This window comes from Budorcas taxicolor, chromosome 18 (genome assembly GCF_023091745.1).
Source record: "Budorcas taxicolor isolate Tak-1 chromosome 18, Takin1.1, whole genome shotgun sequence".
NCBI classification, from domain to species: domain Eukaryota; kingdom Metazoa; phylum Chordata; class Mammalia; order Artiodactyla; family Bovidae; genus Budorcas; species Budorcas taxicolor.
This window is the reverse complement of record NC_068927.1, coordinates 26,545,071-26,568,296: the sequence shown is the minus strand read 5'-3', so window position 1 is coordinate 26,568,296 and position 23,226 is coordinate 26,545,071. Positions and strand designations below refer to the sequence as shown.

Sequence of the window (23,226 nt, the reverse complement as noted above, 5' to 3'; positions counted from 1 at the left end):
GAGTCTTCTTTACACAGGTCCATTGAATCAGCACCAGAACCTGCCCAAGAACATCTGAGATCACTGTCCTCTGTCTGAGGTCCAGTCAGAACAACCCAGATGAAAGGACATCAAATTGGAGGAGGGGGTGGACTGAGGGTGATCAGGAAACAAGCGGCAACACCCGGGACTCCCGGCCTGGCCAGGCGCTTCCAGCCCTGGGTGTGGCCCTCCTGCCTCTTCCTCTGGTGTAGGACCCAGTCTGGAAAGTTTCCCTCGAGTGGAAGTGGGGCTAGACCACTAGGCTATGTCTCCTGGGTTGGTGGTGCCAGCCCAAGTCGCAGGGATTCAGCTGTGGCAGGAAAGCGCCCCCCAGCCAGGGGAGGTTCACCAGTCACTGACCCTGGCCCCATTCCTGCATCAGGAGGAGGGTCAGGGGTCTTCATGGCCACTGCTCTTGCTCGGTCGGGTCACCTCTCTCCTAGCACTCTCTCCTAGCAGGTTCTGCCTTGTTGGCTAAACTTCAGAAAGTACTGGGGAGTGGGCACACATGAGTGTGTGCATCTATGAATGCATGTGTGTGTACATACGTGGTCTCTTCCTGCCCATCAGCGACACACCCTTTACGCATTGTTGCTCCCATTTTGCAGACAAAGAAACCGAGGCTCTGGGAGGTGAAGTAACTTCTCCAAGGTCACTCACCTGACACATGGCAAAGCCAGGATAGAGGTCAGTCTAGCTAACTGATTAACTGGGATCTTTCTCCAAGGGCATCCCCTGTCTCGGACCCCAAGGGACCCAGTAGCTCAAGGTCTGAGAAATGAGGTTGATGTAGCTTCTGCACCTACAGAGATAGTGACCCAGCTGCTTGTATCAGCTCCTGAGGAGCAATCAGTCGCTTGCCCTGTGCTCCTGGTGTTTCCTGGGGGCTGGTTCAGACCTGGGGGCGGGGAAGGCCCAGATGCTAGCACACAGGAGGGCAGAACCAGGCAAAGCAGGTCGGGCCCTGCCAGGTGGCCGGCTGGAGAGGTGGCGGCCCTGCGTGCCCTCGGCTATTCACCGATGATGATGAAGGCCACGGCGATGGCATAGGCCAGCAGGTAGCCGCGCACCGGTTCATTGTTCTTGCCGTAGCCTTTGCCGAAGAAGCCGATCAGCGGGTACAGCTGGTCCAGGCACAGGCACTGTGGGCACAGGGCGATGCGCTCACCCCCTGGCCAGGACCTGCCGTCCCCTCCCCTGCAGCCGCCTGGGCCCCAGCCCCTGCTTGCTCTCTCGGTGACCTCAGCAGGGCACTTCCTGGCTTCTGTCTCTGTGAAAGTGGGGGATATTCCACCTGGCTTCTGTCTCTGTGAAAGCGGGGGATCTCCTGCCCTCCCCACTTCACCATGAAGACTGAAAGGGGGCTGATCACATCGGAGGGAGACTGGGAGGGTGGGCTGCAGACGGGGTGCCAGACTGTGAGGGAGGGTGCGGGATGGGAAAGGTGGGTGCTCGTCAAAGCTCAGCACAGCCAACAGGCTGCTTCCTGCAAGCCTTTGCTTTCCCAGCTCCTTTCCCTCCCATCCAGACACCAGGTCACATGACTCCTCCAGCCTCTGGAGGTCACCTGGCCTCCCAGACCCTCCCGCCCCCTCCTGTGGCCTCACCTGGAAGACTTTGGCAGCAGAGACGAGACAGGCCAGGGCAGAGGAGAGGGTGGCCCCAAAGATGCCGGCTGTGATCAGGGGTGCAAAGCCCGACACCATGCTCATAGTCTGCAGGGACATGTGGTTCAGACCCCTGAGGTGAGGAGTGGGCCCAGAGCCCCCACCTGGGTCACCCCAGTCCCCATGGCAAGCAGGGGCTCTGTCTGGAAGCTTCCACCTGAGCCTGCAACCCTCACTGGGGCCCCTATCTGAAGCTCTTTCCCTAGCCTAGAGCCATCCCCCAAGCCTTGTCTTTTCCAGCCCGTTCCAGCCTCCACCCGGCCCTCCCGGCATCTGGCGGGGCCACGCGTGCCTGGTAGTAGTTGATGAGGCCGTAGCGGCAGCTGTGCTGCTGGGCGCACTCGGTGAAGTTCCAGCCATAGCCACAGGCCAGCCCCTCGCAGGCGCCTGAGCCAGGGGTCACCGTGTCATTCAGCCCCCCAGAGGCATCTCGAACCACACAGGAGCCTGGGGAGAAAGGAGGGCATGGGGAGATCTCCCTCCCCTCCTCCCTCCTCCCCTGCCACCCGGAAAATGCTGGTCGCTTCTGCAGAGGGCGAGATGCTGCTGCTGGGCCAGCTCTTCCTGTACTTTGTAATAATGATGATCATTTTAGCTCTATGCAGGAGCACTTTTCACACGCCAGGCCCTGTGTTAAGCATGTTAAACACTTCTGGGAAGCAGGTATTTCTATTATTTTTGTTGTTGCTATTCTATAGAGGCACAAGGAGCCTAAGTGACCCAAGGTCACAGTGTCCTCCTTATGATGGAGGCCTGACCCTTAGGCCCCGGGTGGCTATGACTGGGCCGTGTCCCTTGGCCATCTGTGAGCAGCTCACCTCGCACAGTGGTTACTGAGAGCAAGAACGTGTGTGAGGGTCTCAGTGAGAGGCAAGTGTCAACAGCCCAGGCCTGGGTCCAAGCCCCACTTCTACCACTCAGGCTGTGTGACCTTGGGCAGGTCACTTGACCTCTCTGAGCCCTTGCTTTCTCTTCCATCAAAAGGCAGAAATGACCAGTGCCTGGATTAAATGTAATAAGGCATGTAAAGGACTAAGCACGTGATAATAAGTCAGTTGCTAGAATCATCTTCCCCGTCCTCAGCATCACTCTTTTTATTATTCTTAGAGTTGGAGCTTGATTTTTCCTACAGGATTTTACACGCTTGAATCTGTAACCTGTGGTTTGAAGGGATCAGAGGAGCCTCGTCTGACCCCACATCTCCACCACAAACTACCTCCCACCATAGAGATGTTCTGGTTGCCACCACGGTGCCCAACACAAAATAAAATCCACGGCTCCACTTCCTGGTGTTGCCATGTCCTCCCGACCCAGCCCTCCCTGTTAGAGAACCGACTGCACCCTGCGGCCCCTCCAGCACTCTGGGCTGGCGGCTTACCGATGGTGGCCGAGATGGCCAGGTAGGAGACTGTGGTCCAGAAAATGGCCATGAGTGTTCCCTTGGGGATGGCTACTGCAGGGTCCTGGAGGAGAGAGGGAGGGAGAGGGGGGTCAGGCAGCCCCTCCCAGGCCCTGGCCTTGTCAGGCTGAGGGTGGGGCCGCCACCCCTGACCTTGGCCCCTCAGAGCCACTTCCCAAGGGGCACCTAGAGATTGAGCATCCACAGAGGAGGACGGGACAGAATGAAGGTGGCGGCTGAGACCACACCCAGGGCGCTGGGAGCCGGAGGCAGGGAGAGGAACTCCTAGCAATTCCTCTGGTCCCTGAGGACACCTGGCCAGTGCTTGCCCTGGGGGCAGCGAGGGGGAGGGCTCCTGAATCAGCCTTTGTGCGTGCATGAGTGCTCAGCTCTGTTTGACTCTGTGCGACCCCATGGAATTCTCCAGGCAAGAGTATTGGAGTGGGTTGCCATTTCCTTCTCCAGGGGATCTTTCTGAGCCAGGGATTGAGCTCATGGCTCCCTCATCTCCTCATTGGCAGGCAGATTTCTTATGACTTAGACACCTGGGGAGCCCCTTGAGTCATCCTGCCTGCAGTCAGATTCAGGTGATCACCGGGTAGCCTGCCTGTCCTCCCACACCTCAGCCCCTCCAGCCTCACAGGGATGCTGGCGAAACAAATCCATCCTTGTTAAGCTCCTAGACCAGGGCCCAGCTCATCAGTTGGGTTCGCTGCGTGTAATCCCCATTACGCATCAAGTGATTTGTTTGATTACATAGCCAGGAATATATAGACCAGTCCCCAACTTCCTCCTTCCTCTCAGACAAAGATCTCTGCTGGTGCTTTCCTGGCAGTAACAGCAGACCTTCACACCCACATCACATTCACTCTTCCAGGCACTTCTCCAAGCATAGCTTCCTGAGAGGTGGCTGGTGGGGAAACTGAAGCCAGGGAGCCAGGAGGAGGGCCCAATTTGCAGAGCCTTAAGCAGCTCGGCCCTGACATGTCAAGGTCCATAGCCTCAGGCCCACCCCTTGGGGGCACTGGTCCTGGGTGGAAGGATAGAGGCTGGGGGTTTTACAACAAGTTTCTAGTCTAGGTATGGACCCCAGCCTGGAGGGCAAGGCCACGTCAGCCATGGGAAGTCAATTGGTAAACCTGCCCGCCTTCCCTGGGCCATTCTGCTCACCACTCAGCTGGCAGATGCAGAAAGCATCAGAGGTGACACAACTTGGATAACTTGGAGGGACCGTGACACTGTTCAAGTTCATGGACAAGTGAGACAAAGCTGGCCATGGTCCAGCTGTCTGCCTCAGACACCGGGGGCCTGAGGTGGGACCCATGGACGCTCTATGATGATGAGGCCCTGAGGCTTGGCCCAAGGGAGGAGGTACAGGTGAGATCCTGCCCACACAGGGCAGATGGTGTGCCCACCACAGGGAGGACCACAGTGCACTGGGGAGCAAGGTTGGGGAGATGCGCCCGGAACCCCCGAAGGCCTCATGGTGGAGGGGACGACTAAGGTGACTCTGAAGGTGCTGGGTGAGGAGGAAGGGGGTGGCAGGCCAGAGAAAAGTGGGAGCAGAGGTGCCGAGCTGAGGGAGGCTGGGGTCTCTGGAGCGTCCTGGCTCTGAGGTCTCTGCTCTGCAGCCGTGGTCCAGCCAGCCCTGCCCTGAGAACCAGGAGGGCTCACTAGACCAAGCACACAGGGTCCCCGGGCCCAAGGCCAACAGACCAGGTCAACGTCCGTCTCACCTACGATGGGATGAAGAGCGCCTCCAAAAATTCACATTTATCTAGAACCTTAGAATAGGGCCTTCTGTGGAAATAGCATCTTTGCAAATGCAGCTAGTTAAGATGAGGTCATATGGGCTGAGGTGGGTCCTCCATCCAATGACCTGGTCCTTGTGAGAGGAGGCGAGACCACAGAGACAAGCAGGGGAAAGAAGGCCATGTGAGGACAGAGGCTGAGGCTGGAGGGAGGCAGCTACGTGCTGAGGAGCCCCGGGATTGTTGGAAGCCTCTAGAAGCTGGGAAAGGTTAAAGGCAGGAGGAGAAGGGGCCAACAGAGGACGAGATGTTGGGATGGCATCCCCGACTCAATGGACATGAGTTCGAGCAAAGTCCAGGAGATGGTGGAGAACAGGGAAGCCTGGTGTGCTGCCGTCCATGGGGTCGCAAAGAGTCGGGCATGACTGAACGGCTGAGCAAGAACAAAAGAAGTTGGAAGAGGCAGGGAAGGACTCTTCCCTAGAGCCTTCAGAGGGGCACGGACTCTACAGACACCTTTGTTTGCACTTCTGGCTCCTAGAACTGTGAGAATAAATTTCTGCTGTCGTCAGTAGTCACTAAGTGGGTGGTAACGCATTATAGCACCCATGGGAAGTGAATACACGAGGTCTCCATCCCGCCCTTACATCGGTCTGAAATCTCAGAGCCCAGCTCACAGATCAGGGATATCTGAGTCCACATCCTGCCTAGCTCTTTCTGGCTGTGTGCCTTGAGACCAGTCCCTTACCCTCTCTGGACCTCAGCAGCCCTCCCTCCTCACCTATGAAATGAGAGAGTAGGTTGGCACATAGCAAGTGCACAAGCAAGCTCACCAATGTGAGCGGTTAGGTGTGAGCTGTGTGGTCACACAGCCTGGCACAGATCCCACGGCAGTCACTAGGAAGTCCCTCGTCTCAGTCCCCATCTCCCCATCAGAAAATTGACTTCATAATAATGCTTTCCTTGGCCTTAGCACAGGGTGGTTGTGAAAAGGAGACCTCCCTGATATTGTGGTCATGAGACTGCTCTGTAAGTACTAAAGGGTTGGGGGACGTACGGGGTGAATGCAGACAATGCCAACTTTGTCATCACCCCTTTAGGGCTCGGCTTACATGTCACCTTCTCAGGGGCTCTGGCCACCTTAGCCCCACCGCCGCCCCAGGGATTCCGTCCCTGCTTCTCTGCTTGATTTCTCTCCCCGTCACTCAGCCACCATCAGGCAAACTACACGTTTTACTTATGTATTTGCCGACTGTGTCTCCGACGAGGCATGTGCGCTCCGTGAGGGTAGGAATCTGTGTGTTTTGTTTACTGCTGCTTACTTACTGTCAACAAGACACTGCCATCGAAGCAGGTGCTCAAAAATACTGGTTGAATGATGACGTTGTAATGAAGGTGAGCCTTCGGTATCCTAGAAACTTGGTATTCCAGCTCCTCTGCCCCTGTGTGCAGGGCCCTGGGCAAGCCCCTGACCCCCTCAGAACTGGGTCTGCTCCTCTGCAACGTGGGGACGTGATGCTAGAAGACTATGGTGGCACCAGGATATTATTTGTAAAGAAGGAGGCACCCAGACGTCCCTGGTGGGCCAGTGGCTAAGACTCTGAGCTCCTAATGCAGGGGGCCTGGAATTGATCCCTGGTCAGGGATCTAGATCCCACATGCCTCAACTAAGGCCTGGAACAGCCAAATAAATAAATTAATTTAAAAAAAATAAGGAGGCATTGTGTTGGCCACAAAATGACACTGACCTTGACAAGTGGCCCTTGGCACTTCCTCTGGGCTGCGCGCCATGCTAGCAGTTTATGTAAATTAGCACGCTGAACCCTTCCTGCCCTGTGAAGACATGGCTGCGTGAGTCCCATTTTACAGCTGGGGAAGCTGAGGCCCAGAGAGGTTTTAAGAGACTTGCATAAAGTCCACATGAACAGGACCACTCTTTGCTGAGGACGTGCTGTCCCAAGGAATGGGCAAGGGACCAGAGCCAGGAGGAAAGGGCCCCTTTAGGGCTCAAAGGCATTTAAGACAGAAGAAGGTACCCCTACCACCCCTAGCTCTGAAACAGCTGCTGGGCCCTGATGACTGCACACTGGGCTGGTCAGCAATCTAAGAAGCTTGATGAAGCATCTAGATAAATCCCCAGGCTACGATTTTCTACGACAGGGTGGGGAGGGGGCACCAGGCCACTGAGCACATGCCTGAGCTCTGCCAGGACCTCAGGACAGGCAGACCAAGCCCCTCCTGGCCGCTGCCCAGAGAAGGGAGGGAAACAGCAAACCCAGCCTCCCTCTGAATTCCAGAGCCAGGCTGTGTTCGAGAATGCCAACACACGATTCCTAATTCACTCAAGAACGTGATCAGGGAGCGCTTTCAAGCAGAGCTGGCGGTGGAGGGTGAGGGTTCCTGGCACAGAGCCAGGCTCCTCTCTGTCCTCCTCCATGTGAGTACCAGCTCCTTGGGTAACCCCTGCTGGAGAGTCCTCCTCCGGCACCATCTTCGCCTCCACCCAGAAGTGTTGCTGGAGCTCCTGCCACCTCAGCCTGAACGTCGGCCCTACTTTATTACACACTCAGCTTCTGCTCTTACACTTCCCGTTTGCCATATCCCACCAATATCCACTTGACAAACTGGCACCAGGCACCTAGTGCTAGTCAGACTCGAAGCTGGGAATGCAGACACAGAGTGAGCCCCAGCTCTCCAGATGCAGGGGCACAGAGACGCAAGTGGCCTGACACCCCTACCCTAGGGGAACTGTGATGCTGACAACAGGGCAGGGAGAGATGTCAGGATGGAGGTGTTAATCTGCAGGAGGGACCGATCTTTGTAAGGTGAAGAAACGAAGAGGGGGAGCCCCAGGTGGAGAGCACAGCAGAGGCAGCGGTGGGAAGGAGGGACAGGGGAATGGGGGCAAAATGGTAGATCCTGAGGGCTGGGCAGGGGTCATGGAAACAGCAAAAGTTCCTGTGGGGCTGGGACCTCCCAGGCCAAGACAAGGAGCCTGCCCGATCAGGAGGGTGGAGGGCCCGGGGAGGCTTTGCCTGAACCCGTCTAAGTGTTGGAAGTCAAGCTAGCTCAGTCTTCCCCTTAGGCTGGGAGTGTCAGGGTCAATGGAGGAGACCAGCTGATTTTGGGGGTGGCATTCAAGGCCTTGAGCGCGGTGGTGCCAGTAAACGCCCTTGGAACTGAATGGGCTGAACAGGATGGATTTGGGCTGCTCTGGATTGAGTTGAGCTGAAGTTTACAAGCTCTGGCTCTGGGGGCTCAGTGCCCAGCCCAGTAGGACATCCTGGGAGGAAGGAGCAGGAAGTGGGAGGGATGAACGTCCTGCTCACCTTGAGGTCCCCAGAGATGTTGGCTCCTGCCAGGATACCTGTGGCCGACGGGAAGAAGATGGAAAACATCCCGAAGAAGCTGCCGTCCATGCCTCTCCATTCAGGCACCAAGTTTTGGACAAAAATGTCCGCTGGAAAAATGAGGCCTGAGTCAGGGCCTCCTGGAAGGTCTGGCACCCCTTGCTGGGCCCAGCCAGGCAGGCAGGGGGCTCCCATGGCAGCTCGCGCCTCCCCGTGTAACCGAGCAGGATCCTACGAGGCCTTCCCGGAATAGACCCCTGCCCACGTCCTCTGCCTGCCTTTTGTCTGGTACAGAAAAAACCTTAGTCAAAGAAGAAATTTAATCAGAGAAGTGAGAAGATGCAGAGAGAATGGAAAACAGTCAAGCAAGACATAATAATAATTTAGCCATTAAACAAAGTATCTCCTCTTTTGCCGCAAGGGCTGTAGATAATATTCTGAGCCAAATCCTTTCAAATGTTCTGCAGCCACTGACACCCCCAGCAGGTGGGAGAAGTTAACTGCGTGCTGCCCAGAAGTACACAGACCCCAGACCAGCTGGAGCCAGAAGGTTGATGATGCTGACTCCCGACCCACCTCACCACCAGCCAGTCAGGAGAAGGTCCTCGAGCTGGTTACGCACCCACAGCCCTCTCCCTCTCCCTGTCTTTATAAACCTTTCCCTGAAAGCCTTCAGGGAGTTTGGGTCTTTTAAGCATTGCTGCTGCTGCTAAGTTGCTTCAGTGGTGTCCGACTCTGTGCTACCTCATAGATGGCAGCCCACCAGGCTCCCCCGTCCCTGGGATTCTCCAGGCAAGAACACTGGAGTGGGTTGCCATTTCCTTCTCCAACTTTTAAGCATTAGCTGCCCTGAACTCTTTGCTTGGTGCCCTGCAATGAACATTGCACTTTCCATCACCACAACCTGGCATCAGTAGATGGGGTTTACTGCACACAGGCAAGTGGACACAAATTTGGCTAGGTAACGGAGCCCTCAGAATGGGCCAGGTTGGTGGGCAGACTGTCTCTGTCTCCGGAGCCATAGGCGGGGCCCCAACCCACACGTACCTCGGTAGCTGAAGAAGCCTTTGGAGGCCTTCTCCTCAGATGGGGGGATCAGCGTCCCCACCAGATAGTTGGCAAACGAGACCATGATGACGAGGAAGAAGAGCACCTGGGCCTGGGGGAGAGGAGCCTGGAGGTCAGACAGTCTGGCCCTGCCTGTTCAGGGAGCCCCAGCGGTGAAGAGCTTGCCCAGGTCCCTCACTCTCTCATTCATTCATTCATTCATTCAACACCTATTATGCTGCAGCCAAGCTCCTGTCTTGCAGACAAATAAGGAAGATGAATCTAGCGGGTGAATGGGGGTGTCACGGGGGCTGGGTTGGGGCTCCTTTAGGAGGGTGGCCTGGGAAGATGTCTTCAGGTTCCCAGAGGAGGAGAAGGGAGCAGCAGCGTGACAGGAGCAGTAGCTTGCTGCATTCAGGTAACTGAGAGGAGACGTGGAGTAGGGGGTCAGAGGGTGAAGGTGAGGAGGGGATACAGGGCCACGATCGCCAAGCCTGCCGCTGAGGCCCGACTTCTGTCCCCTCGTTTCATGCTGAACCTCTGATCTGGGGCTGGGCACAGGTTCAGACGATGCTCACATTTCCCTAGGCCCCCTTGCAGTAAGGTGTGGCTATGAACCGCATTCCGGCCAATGGGATATGAGCAGAAGGAATGTGTATAACTTCCAGGCTGGGCCGGAAAAGTAAAGGGGGACAGGGATTTTCTCCTTTTCACCCCCTTTCCCCTTCCTGGGACTTCCCTGGTGGCGCAGTGGGAAAAATCTGCCTGCCAATGCAGGAGACACAAGATTCCATCCCTGGGTTGGGAAGATCCCCTGGAGGAGGAAGCGGCTGCTGGCTGGGCTGTGGCCAGGGAAGTGGGGGCCGTCACGGGCCAGGCAGATGAAGGCCGCACCCCAGGGGTGGAGAGGCCACAGGATGGAAGGAGCCTGGGTATCCCCCCTGCCCGCACCCTGGGGCCACACACACGAGAGAGAAGCAAACAACTCTGGCTTGAGGCTCCCTTCCTTGGGGTCTCTGTCACAGCGGCAGAGCTCAGGACCCAGCTGATATACACCAGAGGCGGAACCAGGAGCAGGTCCCAGGACTCCGGCTTCTACACTTGACCTTGCCCAGGCCCCTCTCCAACCTCCTGCCCTCACCTTGGACTCCCACTCCATGCCAGCAAGAGAGATGGCCAGCAGAACCGTGACGGTGGCCACGCCGATGATGCGGATGTCATTGGTGGGGTCCACGATGGGTGAGCCATACTCCTGGGGAGGGGACAGGCCAGGCTGCGTGCTGTCCCTGCACACCCCACCCCTCCAGGCTCCTCCACCTTGATTTCCCTCATTTATGGGTGTCTGCTCACAGGAACACACACACTCAACCCCCTTCCCTGCCAACAGGTCCTCCGTAGCAACTACTGCACAGGCCTGGACAATTTGGCCCTAAAGGCAACACGCACCCTAGAAGGTGGTTTCTGGGAATAGTCTTTATTTGCTGAGATCATCATAGTCACCTGCAGTGGTCAGACTGTGGCTTTGGTCCCTGATGGGAAAGCTGGACAGAGAGAGGGGCAGGAAGGCCTGGCACAGATGGGGTGGGAGGATGCGGCAGGCCACCTGGGCTCCCTCTGCCCAGGCTCCCACCCCTGCCTCACCTGCAGCAGGTCCCGCACAGTCTCTGCGAAGCCCACGGTGTGCATGGCCACGCCCACGGCATTGGCGAAAGCAAAAATGAGGCCAATGGAGCCGCCTAGCTCTGGGCCAAGACTCCGGGAGATGAGGAAGTAGGTGCCACCTGCAGGGGATAGAGCCAGGAGCCATGGCACGAGAGGAATCGTCTGGCTGGGATGGACTTGGGATGGGCAGAGCTGAGGCTCAGAGGAGGTGAGCATGGGACCCAGTGGTCCATGGGGGAGGAGAGACCCAAGGCCACCCCGTGGGTGTGGAGAGACTGCCCAAAGCCTACATCTGCAACCAGAAGCAGCATCCTCTATTTGGGCCTGGGTGGAGGGTAGGGAGTGGTTCAGAGATCTGCCCCCAGGGTGAAGACTCCGGGTCCTACCAGAGGAAGGTCTGGAGGCTGGGGTGGGGCCCACCTGACTTGACCTTGCCGTTGGTAGAGATGGCGGAGATGGAGAGGCCCGTGATGGAGGTCACGGTGACGGAGAGCAGGATGATGATCCAGGTCAGGACTGTGGGGGTGGGGGAATCATTGCCCCAAAACTCAATCAGAACATTTCCAGAATGAGAAACCTGAGTCAGCCAACTGATTCACCATGGGACTTGAGTTACTTTCCTTCTCTGAGTCTCAGTGTTCTCATCTGAGAAATGGGTCTCTGTCTACCTCATGGTATATTCTGAACAGCCAGGGAGCTGATAAGGCAACATGTAAAGGATCTTTACATATGGATAGGGAGGCATTTTTTTCTTTAATAATAAGAAATACAGTAATAGTTACCTCTTGCTGAGCATCTCTGGTGCCAAACCCTCTGAAGTTTTATGCACATCAGAGGAACAGTTATTGCCACATTTTGGTAATGAGGAAACTAAGGCTCAGAGAGGTTAAATGCTTGTCCAAGGTCACACAGCATGCTATGGAACCAGCAGCTGCTCTGTCCTCAGTGAGAGATCCTAACCCAGAAGCTCTGTGGGATAAATTTGGCTCCAAGAGGTTGACTTCCTGAGGGCAAACTGAGCCAGGGAGAGCCCCCAGGCCTGCCAACCCACATGCAGTGCTCCTCGACCGCACTGTCCTCAACCACACTGCCCTGACCTCGGCCACTGCAGGGGCCTGTGGGCTCCATAACCCGAGTTCAAGACTGGGAGGACCAGGCCCCTTCCCCCGCACCCCAGAGGCAGCACTCACCAATGCCCGCTTGGGCGGTAATCCAGGGGAGCCGCAGGTAGAGAATCACACCCCAGATATTGAGCATGCAGCGGATCTGGGAGGAGAGGGGGGTCAGAGGCCACCTGGGGGCCGGGTACCCCAAGATCAAACACATACATCCCTGTCCCCAGTCATGGCCTGGCATCAAGCACCTAGGGGACACCTGGGCTCTTTCTTTGCTTCACCCATGTGAGCGGGTGCCCTCTTCAGTGCCTCTCTGGTTCTATGGGGCAGGGAGGGGAGGGGTACCCAGAGACCCACCTGTCCCTCCCACCACTCTCCTGCCCTCCTTCCATCGAGGCCTGAGGATGGGCAGCAAGTCTATCACCCCTCACCCTGCTCCAAGCCCAGGGTCCTGTGTCTGCCGGCCCCAGTCATGGCCCAGTAGCCAGCTGTTGGCCCACAGCCTGGCATTTACGGAGAACTTGGCAAATGCCAGCTGAGCTGATGCCCCACATACAAGCAGAAGTCAGGGCTCAGGTTGCTGTGACGTCAGCTTCCAAATTTAAAGCCAAGCTGGAGACCACAGCTGAGGCTGGAATTCCCGCATGGGAGGGATGCGGTGGTCTTTGGAGTGGGACAGGTGGCAATTACAAGTCCTGGAGATTTCTTTTTTTTTTTAGTCTTTAAAAATTTTAAATTTAGTTAAAAAAAATTGAGGTATAGTTGATTTACAATATTATATTAGTTTCAGGTGTACAACAGAGTGATCCAAAATTTTAGGCCAGATGGCGAAGACCTGCATATGTGCTGAGGCACTGAATGGGGCCCACACAAGGCTCTGGGCACCAAGGGAGGGAGGGAGGCCAGACGCTGGATCTAGAGGGAGGGGTGACCATTCAGATGGAGAAAGAGGCATAGCCCGCAGGGAGTTGAAAGAGTTAAGGTCAGAACCCAGGCCTCCTGCCTCCCAGAGTGAGGCTAAAGCTTTCTCCTAGACCTCATGTGACCCCCTCTGTAAAGTCCCATAAAGTCTTTCAAAGCCAAGTTCATTAGATTGTTTGCCATCTCGGTGGGACCTAACACGGCAAACCAGCTCCTTCTCATCGTGGAGAATGAGAGCACAGTTGTGGAGCTGTGTGTTAGGTGCTGCCCTCTCGTGGCTCTTAGGGGGAAACGCAGTTTCTCCCAATAACTGCAAGGCAGGCATTGATTCATGCACTTTGTGTCTATTAATTTGTTTAATGCTGATCATTTCATAGATGAAGAAAGTGAGGCATGGACAGGTCACATGATGAGCGGAGCAGTCAAACAGAGATCCACCCCAGGGCCAGGCCTCAGTCTGGGGGGGTAAATGGAGGTCAGGAAGCAAAAAGGGAGAGAAAATCTGATATCGCTTTGCAGATGGGGAAACTGGGTCGTGGGTCTGCTTTGACCACTGCCTAATGAGAGTCAGAGCTGAGCTTGAATGGAGCTCTGTCTCCCCAGCCCCCACTCCTGGAAGACCCATCCACTCACCATCACCCCTTTGACCCAGCCAAAGCGCACGGGCTCCTCGGGGTTCTTCTCGCCATTGGTACCTGCCTCATCCTCCACCAGCCCATCAGTCATCTCATGGCTGGGCCGGCTGTCAAAGGCGAGGGCATGCAGGTGGCTGCCTTCCTGCTGGGAGCCCAGAGACCATGGGTCAGGCAGGCCGGGGTCAGGACAATCCAGCTCCCCTAGCTCCTCCACCATTCAGCCTCCAAGGCAGCAAACCTAGTAAGCCCCCTCTCTGCTGCAGACCTTCCCTACCCTTCTTTCCTCATCTCCTTTAAGTGGGAAACCTCTCTAAACTACTGGGAACTCATTACTTCTCTGGGAAGTCAAGATTGCTTGACTGGGTTGCCAAAGACTGGGCAATAAACATTACAACAGGTGCCCAGAGGCTTACAGCTCCCATGCCCACATTTCACACGGGCCTCTCAGCCCATGAGGAAGACCGTTGTCTTCCATGGAGACCCCTCTGTGTCCCCGCAACACAGATGACAGAGCTGAGGCTTAGAGAGGTTAGGTAACTGGCCGCAGTCACACAGCAGGAAGGTCTGCTCCTCTGGGACGGTGTTTACCTTAAGGAAGGAGTGCAGGTCGGCCAGCGTGGGCCGGGCCTTTCGGGGCTCGCCGGGCAGGGCGCTGTTGGCATAGTGCTCATAGGCGGGCACCACATCGATAGTGTTGTAGCCAAAGGTGCGATTGTAGAAGGTATTGCCGTGGGTCAGGTGGCTGGGGTGGCTGCTGTCATAGGCGGCTGGTGGGGGGGGTTCTTCGCTCCCCAGCAACGTGCTGATTGTGAAGCGCCCACTGCAAAGAGCAGGGTCCCTGGGCGTCTCGGACACTGGCAGCTCTGCCATTGTGGGCTCTGGGCATCAGGGGAGGGGGCCAGGGTCGGCGGGGACATGCAGGGTGGCTTTATAGGCTGGGCCCACAGCAGGGAGGAGACGGGGAGGTTGGCCCAAACCGCCCACAGCTGGTTAGCAAGGTCCCTGGACAGGGTGGGAGGCAGAGCACGTGTCCATTGCTGTCCTGCCCACCATCTGATCGCAGAGATAGCAACTGGCCTTGGACTGGGAGCTGGGGCTGGCCCAGCCCCTGGGTCCTAGGGAGGCTCTTCTGAGTCTGGGGGCAGCAGACATCTGCAGCTGAATCCCAGGAAGGAGTGGACCCACAGGGACACTATGAGGGACCCCGTTAGGGACCCCAGAGACAGCCTGATGACCCTCTCAAACTTATTGTGTCAGTTTTATTTAGTTAGCATTTTGAATAGCTGAGTGGTATGACATTTAAAACATGTGTGTGTGCTCACTCAGTCGTGTCTGACTCTTTGCGACCCCTTGGGCTATAGCCCTCTAGGCTCCTCTCTTTATGGGATTTTCCAGGCAAGAATACTAGAATGGGTTGCCATTTCCTACTTGAGGGGATCTTCCCAACCCAGGGATCAAACCTCCATCTCTTGAATCTGCATTGGCAGGCAGAGTCTTCACTGCTGTGCCACCTGGGAAGCCCCATTTAAAGCAATACACACACACATATATAAAAGGTTAGTCTCTCTTACTCAGACCCGAGTCTAGTCTTACTCGTCGTCCCAGAGGTATCTCAGAATGTTTACACCCTTAGGTGCCAGCAGCTCCAAGCAGAGTTCAGCAGGTACCAGGTGTGATCAGCAGGTACCAGGTGTGATCTGCAGTCACCTGGGGACCAATGAGCCCCTGGGGCTTGTGGCTGCAAGACTAGTGGACACTGACCCCTGCACACCACTTACAGGGCCACTGGGGTGTGGAGCCCAAGGAGCCAGCCCTCACCCCCTACCCTGGGCCAGCCCAAGAGCAACCAGCTCCCACGGCAGGCAGCGGGCCAGGCGCCATCCTAGTATTGAGCCAGATCAGCCTCCAGTTTTGCCAGCATCCCTGAGGTCAGCCTTTGAATGCACAGTGGCCATGAGGGCGTCAGTCTGGTCACCAGAGACACCAAAGCCTAGGCGGGGTGGGGAGCTGAACTTTGAGTCATAGGGGATGACACAGAAGTAGCTCAGGGTTTGAAGAGATGAGTTAGTATGGTGGATGACTGATGCTCTGCCTGAAAAGGACATCCCCCAGCTGCTGGGAGGAGTCTCGGCGTCTGCCCCTATGGGAATGGCCTTGCCTATGGCCGAGCTCCCCAGTGGAGCTCTCGTCCAATGATGGGTGTGGGATGCAGAGGCCTGGTGCCCTGCCCCCGGCTGTAAAGGCCCACCCCAGCTCCAGAGGTGCCTGGGCTCAGCTGAGGCTTTGTCTCCACAGCAGCCCGTGCCTCTCTGTTTCTGTCCTGCTGCCTCTCTCCTCCCTACGCCAGCTGCCAGCGGGGTGAAGGCTCCATGGTGAGGACTCCAGGGCCAGGACTCTGGGTCAGTTTTCTACCTTCCTTGCAGCCCCCACCGCACCTGCCAGTTCCTCCTTCCCTCCCATGGGGCCTCAGGGCAGAGCTTACAGATCTTATCAGCCTCTCCATCTAGAGAGGCTGATTAAACTGCCACTTGACTGGTGAAAATCACAGCTGCCCAACACCCCCTCACACTGTGTCCCCGAGCAGCTGTGGAAAATTCCTGATTAAGATCTCAGGAGAGGAAGTGGCTGGATTCCAGCAGCACCTGGGGCCCATGCCGAGTGAGGGGCCACGGCTTTGCTGGGTGACCTTGAAAAAGCCACTTCCTCTCCCCTTCGCCATTCCCAGGCCTGGGTCAGCTGCGAGGTTCCTCCTAGCACTGGAAGCATTTGCTGTTTCAAGAAGCCTTCCCCATAGTCCTCCCCCATCCCTACATCTCTCTAGGGTGCGGTGGGATTTAAGCAGGAAAGGCTTACCAGTCAGAGAATTGAAGGGACTGTCAAAACTCTGTCCCAAGGCACAGACTCCCTACCCACCAAGAAAGGGGCCTCCTGCCCTCGAGTGGGCGTCTATCACTTTGAGAAATGTTCACAGGGGCACTCTTCTTGATGGCGGCACAGCGTGGTCACACACGACTCCTGCCTTTCAGGGGTCTAAGACCCGGGAGAGGGAGTCGCAGGAACCCTGAGCGAAGCCCTGGGATGTGGCCGCGGGGGCTGTCAGTTGATCCGGGGCTCTGAGCAGGTCACCTGGTCTTGCTGAACCTTTGGCATCAGTAGCCACACGGAAGCGACACCCATGCTAGTACGGCTCTTACTCACCCAAGGGCCCCTGGCTGGTGACTTAGGGCCCCTGTCCTCTCCTGCTTCCCGGAGGAGGGAGAATAGGGGCAACAAAAGACTCACTGCTGGAAACTCCCTGGGCTGAAATGGTGAGGGCAGGAGGGCCTGGGTATTCACGGCCTCAGAGGCGCCTAAGTCTTTATTAGAACTGGTGTTCACAGCCTAACCTGGCAGATGAACCAGGAAGGAGATGGCAGCAACTGGATGGTAGAACAGGGAGGCTGCCCCGGGAGAGAGGGGAGCTGGGAGGGAAGATGTAGGCAGGGATGGAGGGGGTTCTGGGACATGGGACCCAGGAAGGCATGATCGGTGGAAGGGACCAGGCCGTGGGACTAGAGCTCACGGAACTGGGGGGAGGCGGAGGGGAGAAGGGGTGGTAGATGAGGCTGAAAGGGGTCCGATTATTTCTCCAGTCACACACATTTATTGAGTGCCTACTGCATACCATGCCATGTGCTAGGCAAAGGAGGTACCACAGGGAACAAGACAAAGGCCCTGCCCTCCTGGAGCTCACATTCTAGTGGGAGAGAGACAAGCAGTAAACAAGCAGTCATTACAGTACATTCAGTGATAAGTGTTATGAAGAAAACATTTTTTTGTTGCTGTTGTTTTTCTAAAGGAGGGGCACTTAGGCTTCTCTGAGAATGAGAAATTTGAGCTGAGCTCCAACAATAACGGGGAGCCACCCGTAAGTGAGCCAGTGTGAGCACAGGGGTTCCAGGCAGAGGAGAGATCATGTGCAAAGGCCCTGGGGTAGGAGTGTGGCTGGGGCTTCAAGATGGCCAAGGGACGAACGAGACGGGTTTGAGACATGGAAGCAGGGACACCAGGCCTTAGAATCTGGGGTTAGAAGCTTCATGTTCTATTATGTGATGGGCAGATTTATATTTCTCAAAGGTCACTTTGGCCATTGTGTGGAGACTGGACGTAGGGAAGCAGAGTTAGCCCAGCGGGGCCACTGTGGGTACGTGAAAGTGGTGGCTGGGCAGTAGCTGTGGGTGACAAGGTTGTGAGAAGTACTGGGAGTCGAGATACATGCTCAGGCAAAGCCAACAGAACCAGCACACAGATTCATGTAGGAACAGGGAGGACTCTGTGGGGAAAGGTGGTGTCATTTCTGAGCAGGGAAACCCGGTAAGGAGGACTCGAATGCCAGGGTAGGAGGCTGGCCTTCGTCCTGGGGAAATCAGAGTTTGTCTGCTTCTGCAAAGCTGGTGGGGGGCATGACGAATGGTGTGTGAGCAGTGCCAGAAGAAAAACAGGGTGAGGGAGAGCCAGGAGGGGTTATGGCAACAGTCAGGCAAGAACAGACAACTGCCCAGCTCCGAGCCCGACTGCACACACACTTCACCGTCTCACTGGAGCCTCTGACAGATGCTGACTCTGTGGCCCCCACTAGGGATTCTATGGGCCTGGGGCCCAAAGGGGGTGAGGGGTTGGCATGAGTATTCTCGGAAAGCTCTCCAGGTGGTCCTGAGGGGCAGTCAGACTGAGACCCAGTGGGCTAAAGAGAACGATCTTTCACACACAACCTGTCCGCTCCCGCCCCACGCCACGTCCACATCCGCCCGGGTCCCACGAGGCTCGCCTGGAGAGGATGGGTATGATGCAACCCTGGTGTCGTGAAATAGCCGGGTAAGAGGATGCGCTGCTCGTCGGCCTGATTCACAACACCAGCTGCAGCAACGATACCAGAACTCGGCGCGCTTCCTCCTCTGGCTGGTGCTCCGAGGCTTCAAGGCAGCGATGACGGGCCCATGCAGACGCCCTCCCTGACCCATGGCTGCCCTGGGCCAGTGCCATGCAGAGGCCTAGGGCTGCCAACGAAGGAGGCTGGGTTCCTGCCCCCCAAGGGGTGCACAGACTTAGGGTGAGGAAACGGGGACAAACAGAAGGCAGAGCAACAGCAGAGGGGTCAGGCACCAGAAAGGTCTGGAAGCCACAGGCTGACTGCAACCTCTCCAGCAACCAGAACCACGAAACCTGGGGTTTCTCTTGGGCCCTGCAAATAACTTAAGTGTGTCTACTGTAATTCTGGTCTTTCTATCCAGCCAGTGTAATAGCAGTTGAACACTGAATTATCTTGAAGCTACTGGCAGCTAAAGCAAAAGGGAAACATGTTTGATGATTAAGATAGTTTTGGTATTAAAGGAACAAATTCTGGTTCCTTTTTCTTCATGGTTAGTCTTACTTAAAAAAAAAAATCTAGCCAACATTCACTCCACAAGTAATGGCAGGTATTAATGATGTATTAGACTCAGTCCAGGTATTTTGGAGGGTACACAGAGATACTGCTCTCAAGTATCATGTAGTTCATCAGAGGAGGTAACAGCCACAAACCGAGGCATAAAGGCATAAACCCCTGGATAAAACACTACAAGGCTTCATAGAAGGGATGCCTTCCTCTGGCTGGGATGATGATGGAGCAGGATGTATGAAATATCACAGTTAGAAAAAAGCAATCATTTAAGGAGGGAGAGTGCCATGTTAGCCCAGAGCTTCCTGGCAGCCCAGGCAAAAAGTAGAACTATAATCAGTAGTCACTATCTGATAAAGAGTGAGATTTCATTTTCTCCCCTCTCTTTCCTCATAAAGAAAATAAATCTTCCTCAACACATCATCCCCCCCAACCCAAGCTTGGAAAAGCTGCCCAAACGAGAATGGCTTGAGCACATTCCTGCTGCATCAACACAAACCAAAGCAGTGATTCTAATAGAAACTTGGTTCTGTAGTCACAGGCATACGACCACTAGGTCTTCAACCCAATGACTCTGCCAGTGTGTCCTCCAAGAGACCAATCCCATTGTTTTTCCTACCCCTAGCCTTTCACTTTTAAACACAACTTTAGTTTTTCTAACTTTCCTATAAACCTTTGTACCTTTCTTAAAAGCAACAGAGGAGACACGTGGTCATTGTGCTCAACCTTGAATTCCACGGGTACATTTCTCACTGGAATCCTCTTCAGTGGCGTCTTTTGAAGCTTAGGAGTCTCTCAGAGGACCTGATCCTGGAGCTGGGACCAGGGGCCCTGGAATCATGGAACGGCTGTACTAGCTCAGCTTGCCCCCCACCCTCTCCCCCAAGCTGGGCCCAGCCATGGACACATGGGGAGAGGGAGAAGGATAGGAGTCAAGGGAGGCCTGGATCACCTGGCTCTGCACCACCTACCTCACGACCTCAGGCCTGTGTGCCTTAGTTTCACCATCTGTCAAATGGGTAACTCTTCTCAGTCAATGAGTGTTTTGCTGATCAAGAGAGGGAACTTGTGAAAGAAGCATTTCAGAAGGCATCAACAAAGTTCTGCAAATATATATATGTATTCTGCCCCCCACCCCTCCTCCAGCTCTTCAGCTACCAGAAAAGAAAGGTGGGGGGAAACCAACTCACCCTTGACTATTTAAGGGGATGCTTTTTAGTAAGGGCAGGTGCTAAAATTTATTAACAGACAAAACAGGGCATTAGGAGGAGTTGAGGGGAAGAGGTGCTCAGGATCAGAAGGTGGAAACCCCGAGAGTTGGCTTTGGTGGTTTGCATTCATCAGAACTCAAGCTTCAACAGAGCAGACAGAGGATCCTGGATGCCCAGGGAGACTCCTGTCATCTCATTGCGCCTTTACCAGAGACTTGAAATAAGCTACTGACCTCCTTAATATATATCCCAAAGGCTCTTCTGTGGGCGGTCACCCAGGTTTCAGAGGCAAGATGACACTTGCATCGAGGCTGGATGCAAGGGGAGTCTGTTCTCCAGACGGGGCCCCTCAGGCCTGGTGCAGGTGCCCTGGGTGTGGAGCCCCCCAGCAGGAGGGCTGCATGTGGAGCAGACCTCGGGTTCTCACTCCCTGGAAGCTTAGCTAGCAGCAGCACTAAGCACGCTGGAGAGGCTCCTAGTGAGCCTGGTAAGACTAGTGCCCGCCAGAGGTGGACATGGGAGGCTGGGGGCAGGGGGACACTGGGAAAGAGAAGCCTGGATGAGGGCCCAGGGATTCAACCAGAGCTATCAGACGGTCTTTCACTTGTGATTTACTGGGAAATGGAACAATGCCAGCCCCTCTGATTCTTTCACCCCCCTGCCACCCACCCCAACAATAATGCACTTCAACTGGTGCCATTTTAAATTGATGAACCACCACCAAGAACCATCCTGGACAACTGGCTTTGACACTGGTGGGTACACAGTGGGCTAGATGACCCAAGGGGCCGTAGGTATGGTATGTGTTTTTCCTAACTAGTTAGAATTTTCATCTCCCTGTTTAGTGCATCTCTGACACTCTGATTTATTGACAGCCTTCCTTGAGGAGTGGGGGAGTCCACATTTAGAGGGGCCCAGAGGCCTCCTTCACCCCCTGCTTCCAGTCAGAACAAAGGTCTTGACCCTGTTCTTGACTCAGGACATGAAAATCACCTGGGGAGCTTTAACAACCCAATCAGTACCTGGGCCCCTCCAGAGACCAATTATGTCAGAAACTCAGGGGGCAGGGGCTTGGAAATCAGTGTTTTTGAAAGCTCCCCAGGTGATTCTAATACATAGCCAGGGTTGCGAATGGCAGTGTTGGGGCCGAAAGCCGCAGAAAGATGTGTTGACTAAGGCTGTGCACAGCACAAAATCTGGCTTTTCTTGATAAAGATAATGCTGACTTAGGGTTTCTTAAAAATAATCTTTCATGTTGTAAACGGATTTTAAAATGTTTTCTTTTCCTGGGTAGATTCATGAATACATAAGTAGGCTATCAGCCCTTTGGGTTCCTTGCCTAAGTCCAACAGACACCTGTACAGTTACTGATTTGTACAGGTAAGTGTGTGTCCCCCATCAGACCGCCCCTCATCGCTCTGCCTGATGGACTACACACCCCAGGTGCAAACCCCACGTACTCACCTCTTGGACAAGGTGGATGCCCCACAATCAGGTTTCTGCTCCAACAGGAAGGGCTGAACATGAGGCCTGCGACCTCTGGCAGGTCTCCACCTGGCTTCAGAACCCCTCAGCTCCCCTGAGTCCTGCTGTCTCCCCAGCTTCAAGGTCACGAGAGAGATTAACAGTAGCAGGAGATGCTGGGGCCCCAGGGGGAGCTGGAGTGGAGCTCACTGTTACCATTCTGGGCTGGCAGGATGGCCGCCCCCAACCATGCCGTCCCACCCCCCAGCCCCCACAAGTCTGTGGGTTTGGATCCTGGTCGTGCAGATGGCTCCTGCATCCCCCAGCCACAGGAAACCCTGCCTCTGATCTTTGCTTGGCCCTTTCTTGTGGCATTTCCAAAAGGCTTCCTGTTCTATTATGGTGTCTGTGGGTACACATAACTACCTCTCTTTCCCTAACCACACCATGAGCTTACAGAAGAGTGGCTGCAAATCAATCTCAAAAATCACCACATAGCTCTTGGCCCCAGGTCCTTGGTAGGTGCTGCAGGGCTTTAAGCTCTTGAGTTAGCATAGGGTGGGGGTAGGGAGTGGGGGCAGAAGAGGCCCTTTCCTGTAGGTCTCACCTCAGTAAAAGGTAAGCTCCTTGAGGGCAGGGATGTCGATTCATCTCAGCTCTGTGTCTCCAGCACCTAGAATAATGCCTGAAACAGCACAGATGCTCAAACATTCGCTGAATTGCATTATCCATTTAGCAGTCACTGAATCAATAAGAATCACAAGTTGAACTTGACATGCCAAGGTCTGTCCCCTAGTAGCAAAATTTTGGCTTACTAATTTTAACCCTGTCTTCTTGTTAAAAAGAAAAAAAAAAAAGCTATCACCGGGGTGGGGATAACTGATTCCACCCTGCACCCATGTGAAAAACCTGTTGTGAAGGGCAGAAGCCAAATGGTAGAGGAGCCCCTAGCTTCAGAGCCCCAACTAAAGGTTGGTAGCAGAGTGGCCAAAATTAACCTTGAGGCCCAGAGTGTGTCAGGCCCTAGGTCAGTGATTTCTAGAAATTAACTTCACCTTCTCATTAGCCTGATGGAATAGCAATTGGACCCCTGCTTCATACCTGAGCAATCTAGTTTGCAGCAGTCAATAATCTGCCCTCAGTCACATGATTACCAGATTGTGAACGGAGGATTTTAGCCCGACTTTCTGGCCACCTCCAAGATTTATGTCTCTTGAAAATGCTGGGTCTTGAGGTCTGGTGGGCTTGTTTCATCTAGGGCTCTGTGCTTGGAGAGCCTTCAAGCCTGAACATCAGGCTGGCCCTGTAGGAGAGCGAGGCATCTGCAGCAGCTGAGGAGACTTGCCCCAAGGAAAAGGTCTTCCCAGCAAGAGCAGCGCTGCCGTGTGCAGCCCCAGCTCCAGGCCTCTCGGCCCACTGTCAGTCCTGCTTCCCTGTGCTCCCTGGGGCTTCTATGGAGACCTGGGGCCCCACCCCGGGGATGACCAGTGGCCCTAACCTGGTCCTCTTTCCTTGCCACCTGGGTGGCTTTTATAAGTATTTTAACTGAGGACTCCACGGAAAAGCC

At 55.1% G+C, this 23,226-nt stretch overlaps 1 protein-coding gene across 1 annotated transcript in view; it reads right to left on the bottom strand.

Annotated features, from left to right (window-relative positions):
• The window catches only part of SLC12A3 (solute carrier family 12 member 3), a 38,692-nt gene extending 24,254 nt beyond the window's left edge, over nucleotides 1-14,438 (bottom strand). The window contains exons 1-12 of the mRNA XM_052655467.1: nucleotides 14,157-14,438; nucleotides 13,567-13,710; nucleotides 12,088-12,163; nucleotides 11,318-11,413; nucleotides 10,877-11,016; nucleotides 10,377-10,487; nucleotides 9,236-9,347; nucleotides 8,168-8,298; nucleotides 3,067-3,151; nucleotides 1,981-2,135; nucleotides 1,629-1,736; nucleotides 1,040-1,163 (exon numbers count right to left, since the gene is read on the bottom strand). Coding sequence (XP_052511427.1) covers nucleotides 1,040-1,163; nucleotides 1,629-1,736; nucleotides 1,981-2,135; nucleotides 3,067-3,151; nucleotides 8,168-8,298; nucleotides 9,236-9,347; nucleotides 10,377-10,487; nucleotides 10,877-11,016; nucleotides 11,318-11,413; nucleotides 12,088-12,163; nucleotides 13,567-13,710; nucleotides 14,157-14,438 — 1,564 coding nt within the window. The remainder of the gene's footprint in view (nucleotides 1-1,039; nucleotides 1,164-1,628; nucleotides 1,737-1,980; nucleotides 2,136-3,066; nucleotides 3,152-8,167; nucleotides 8,299-9,235; nucleotides 9,348-10,376; nucleotides 10,488-10,876; nucleotides 11,017-11,317; nucleotides 11,414-12,087; nucleotides 12,164-13,566; nucleotides 13,711-14,156) is intronic.
• Nucleotides 14,439-23,226: the final 8,788 nt, after the last annotated feature.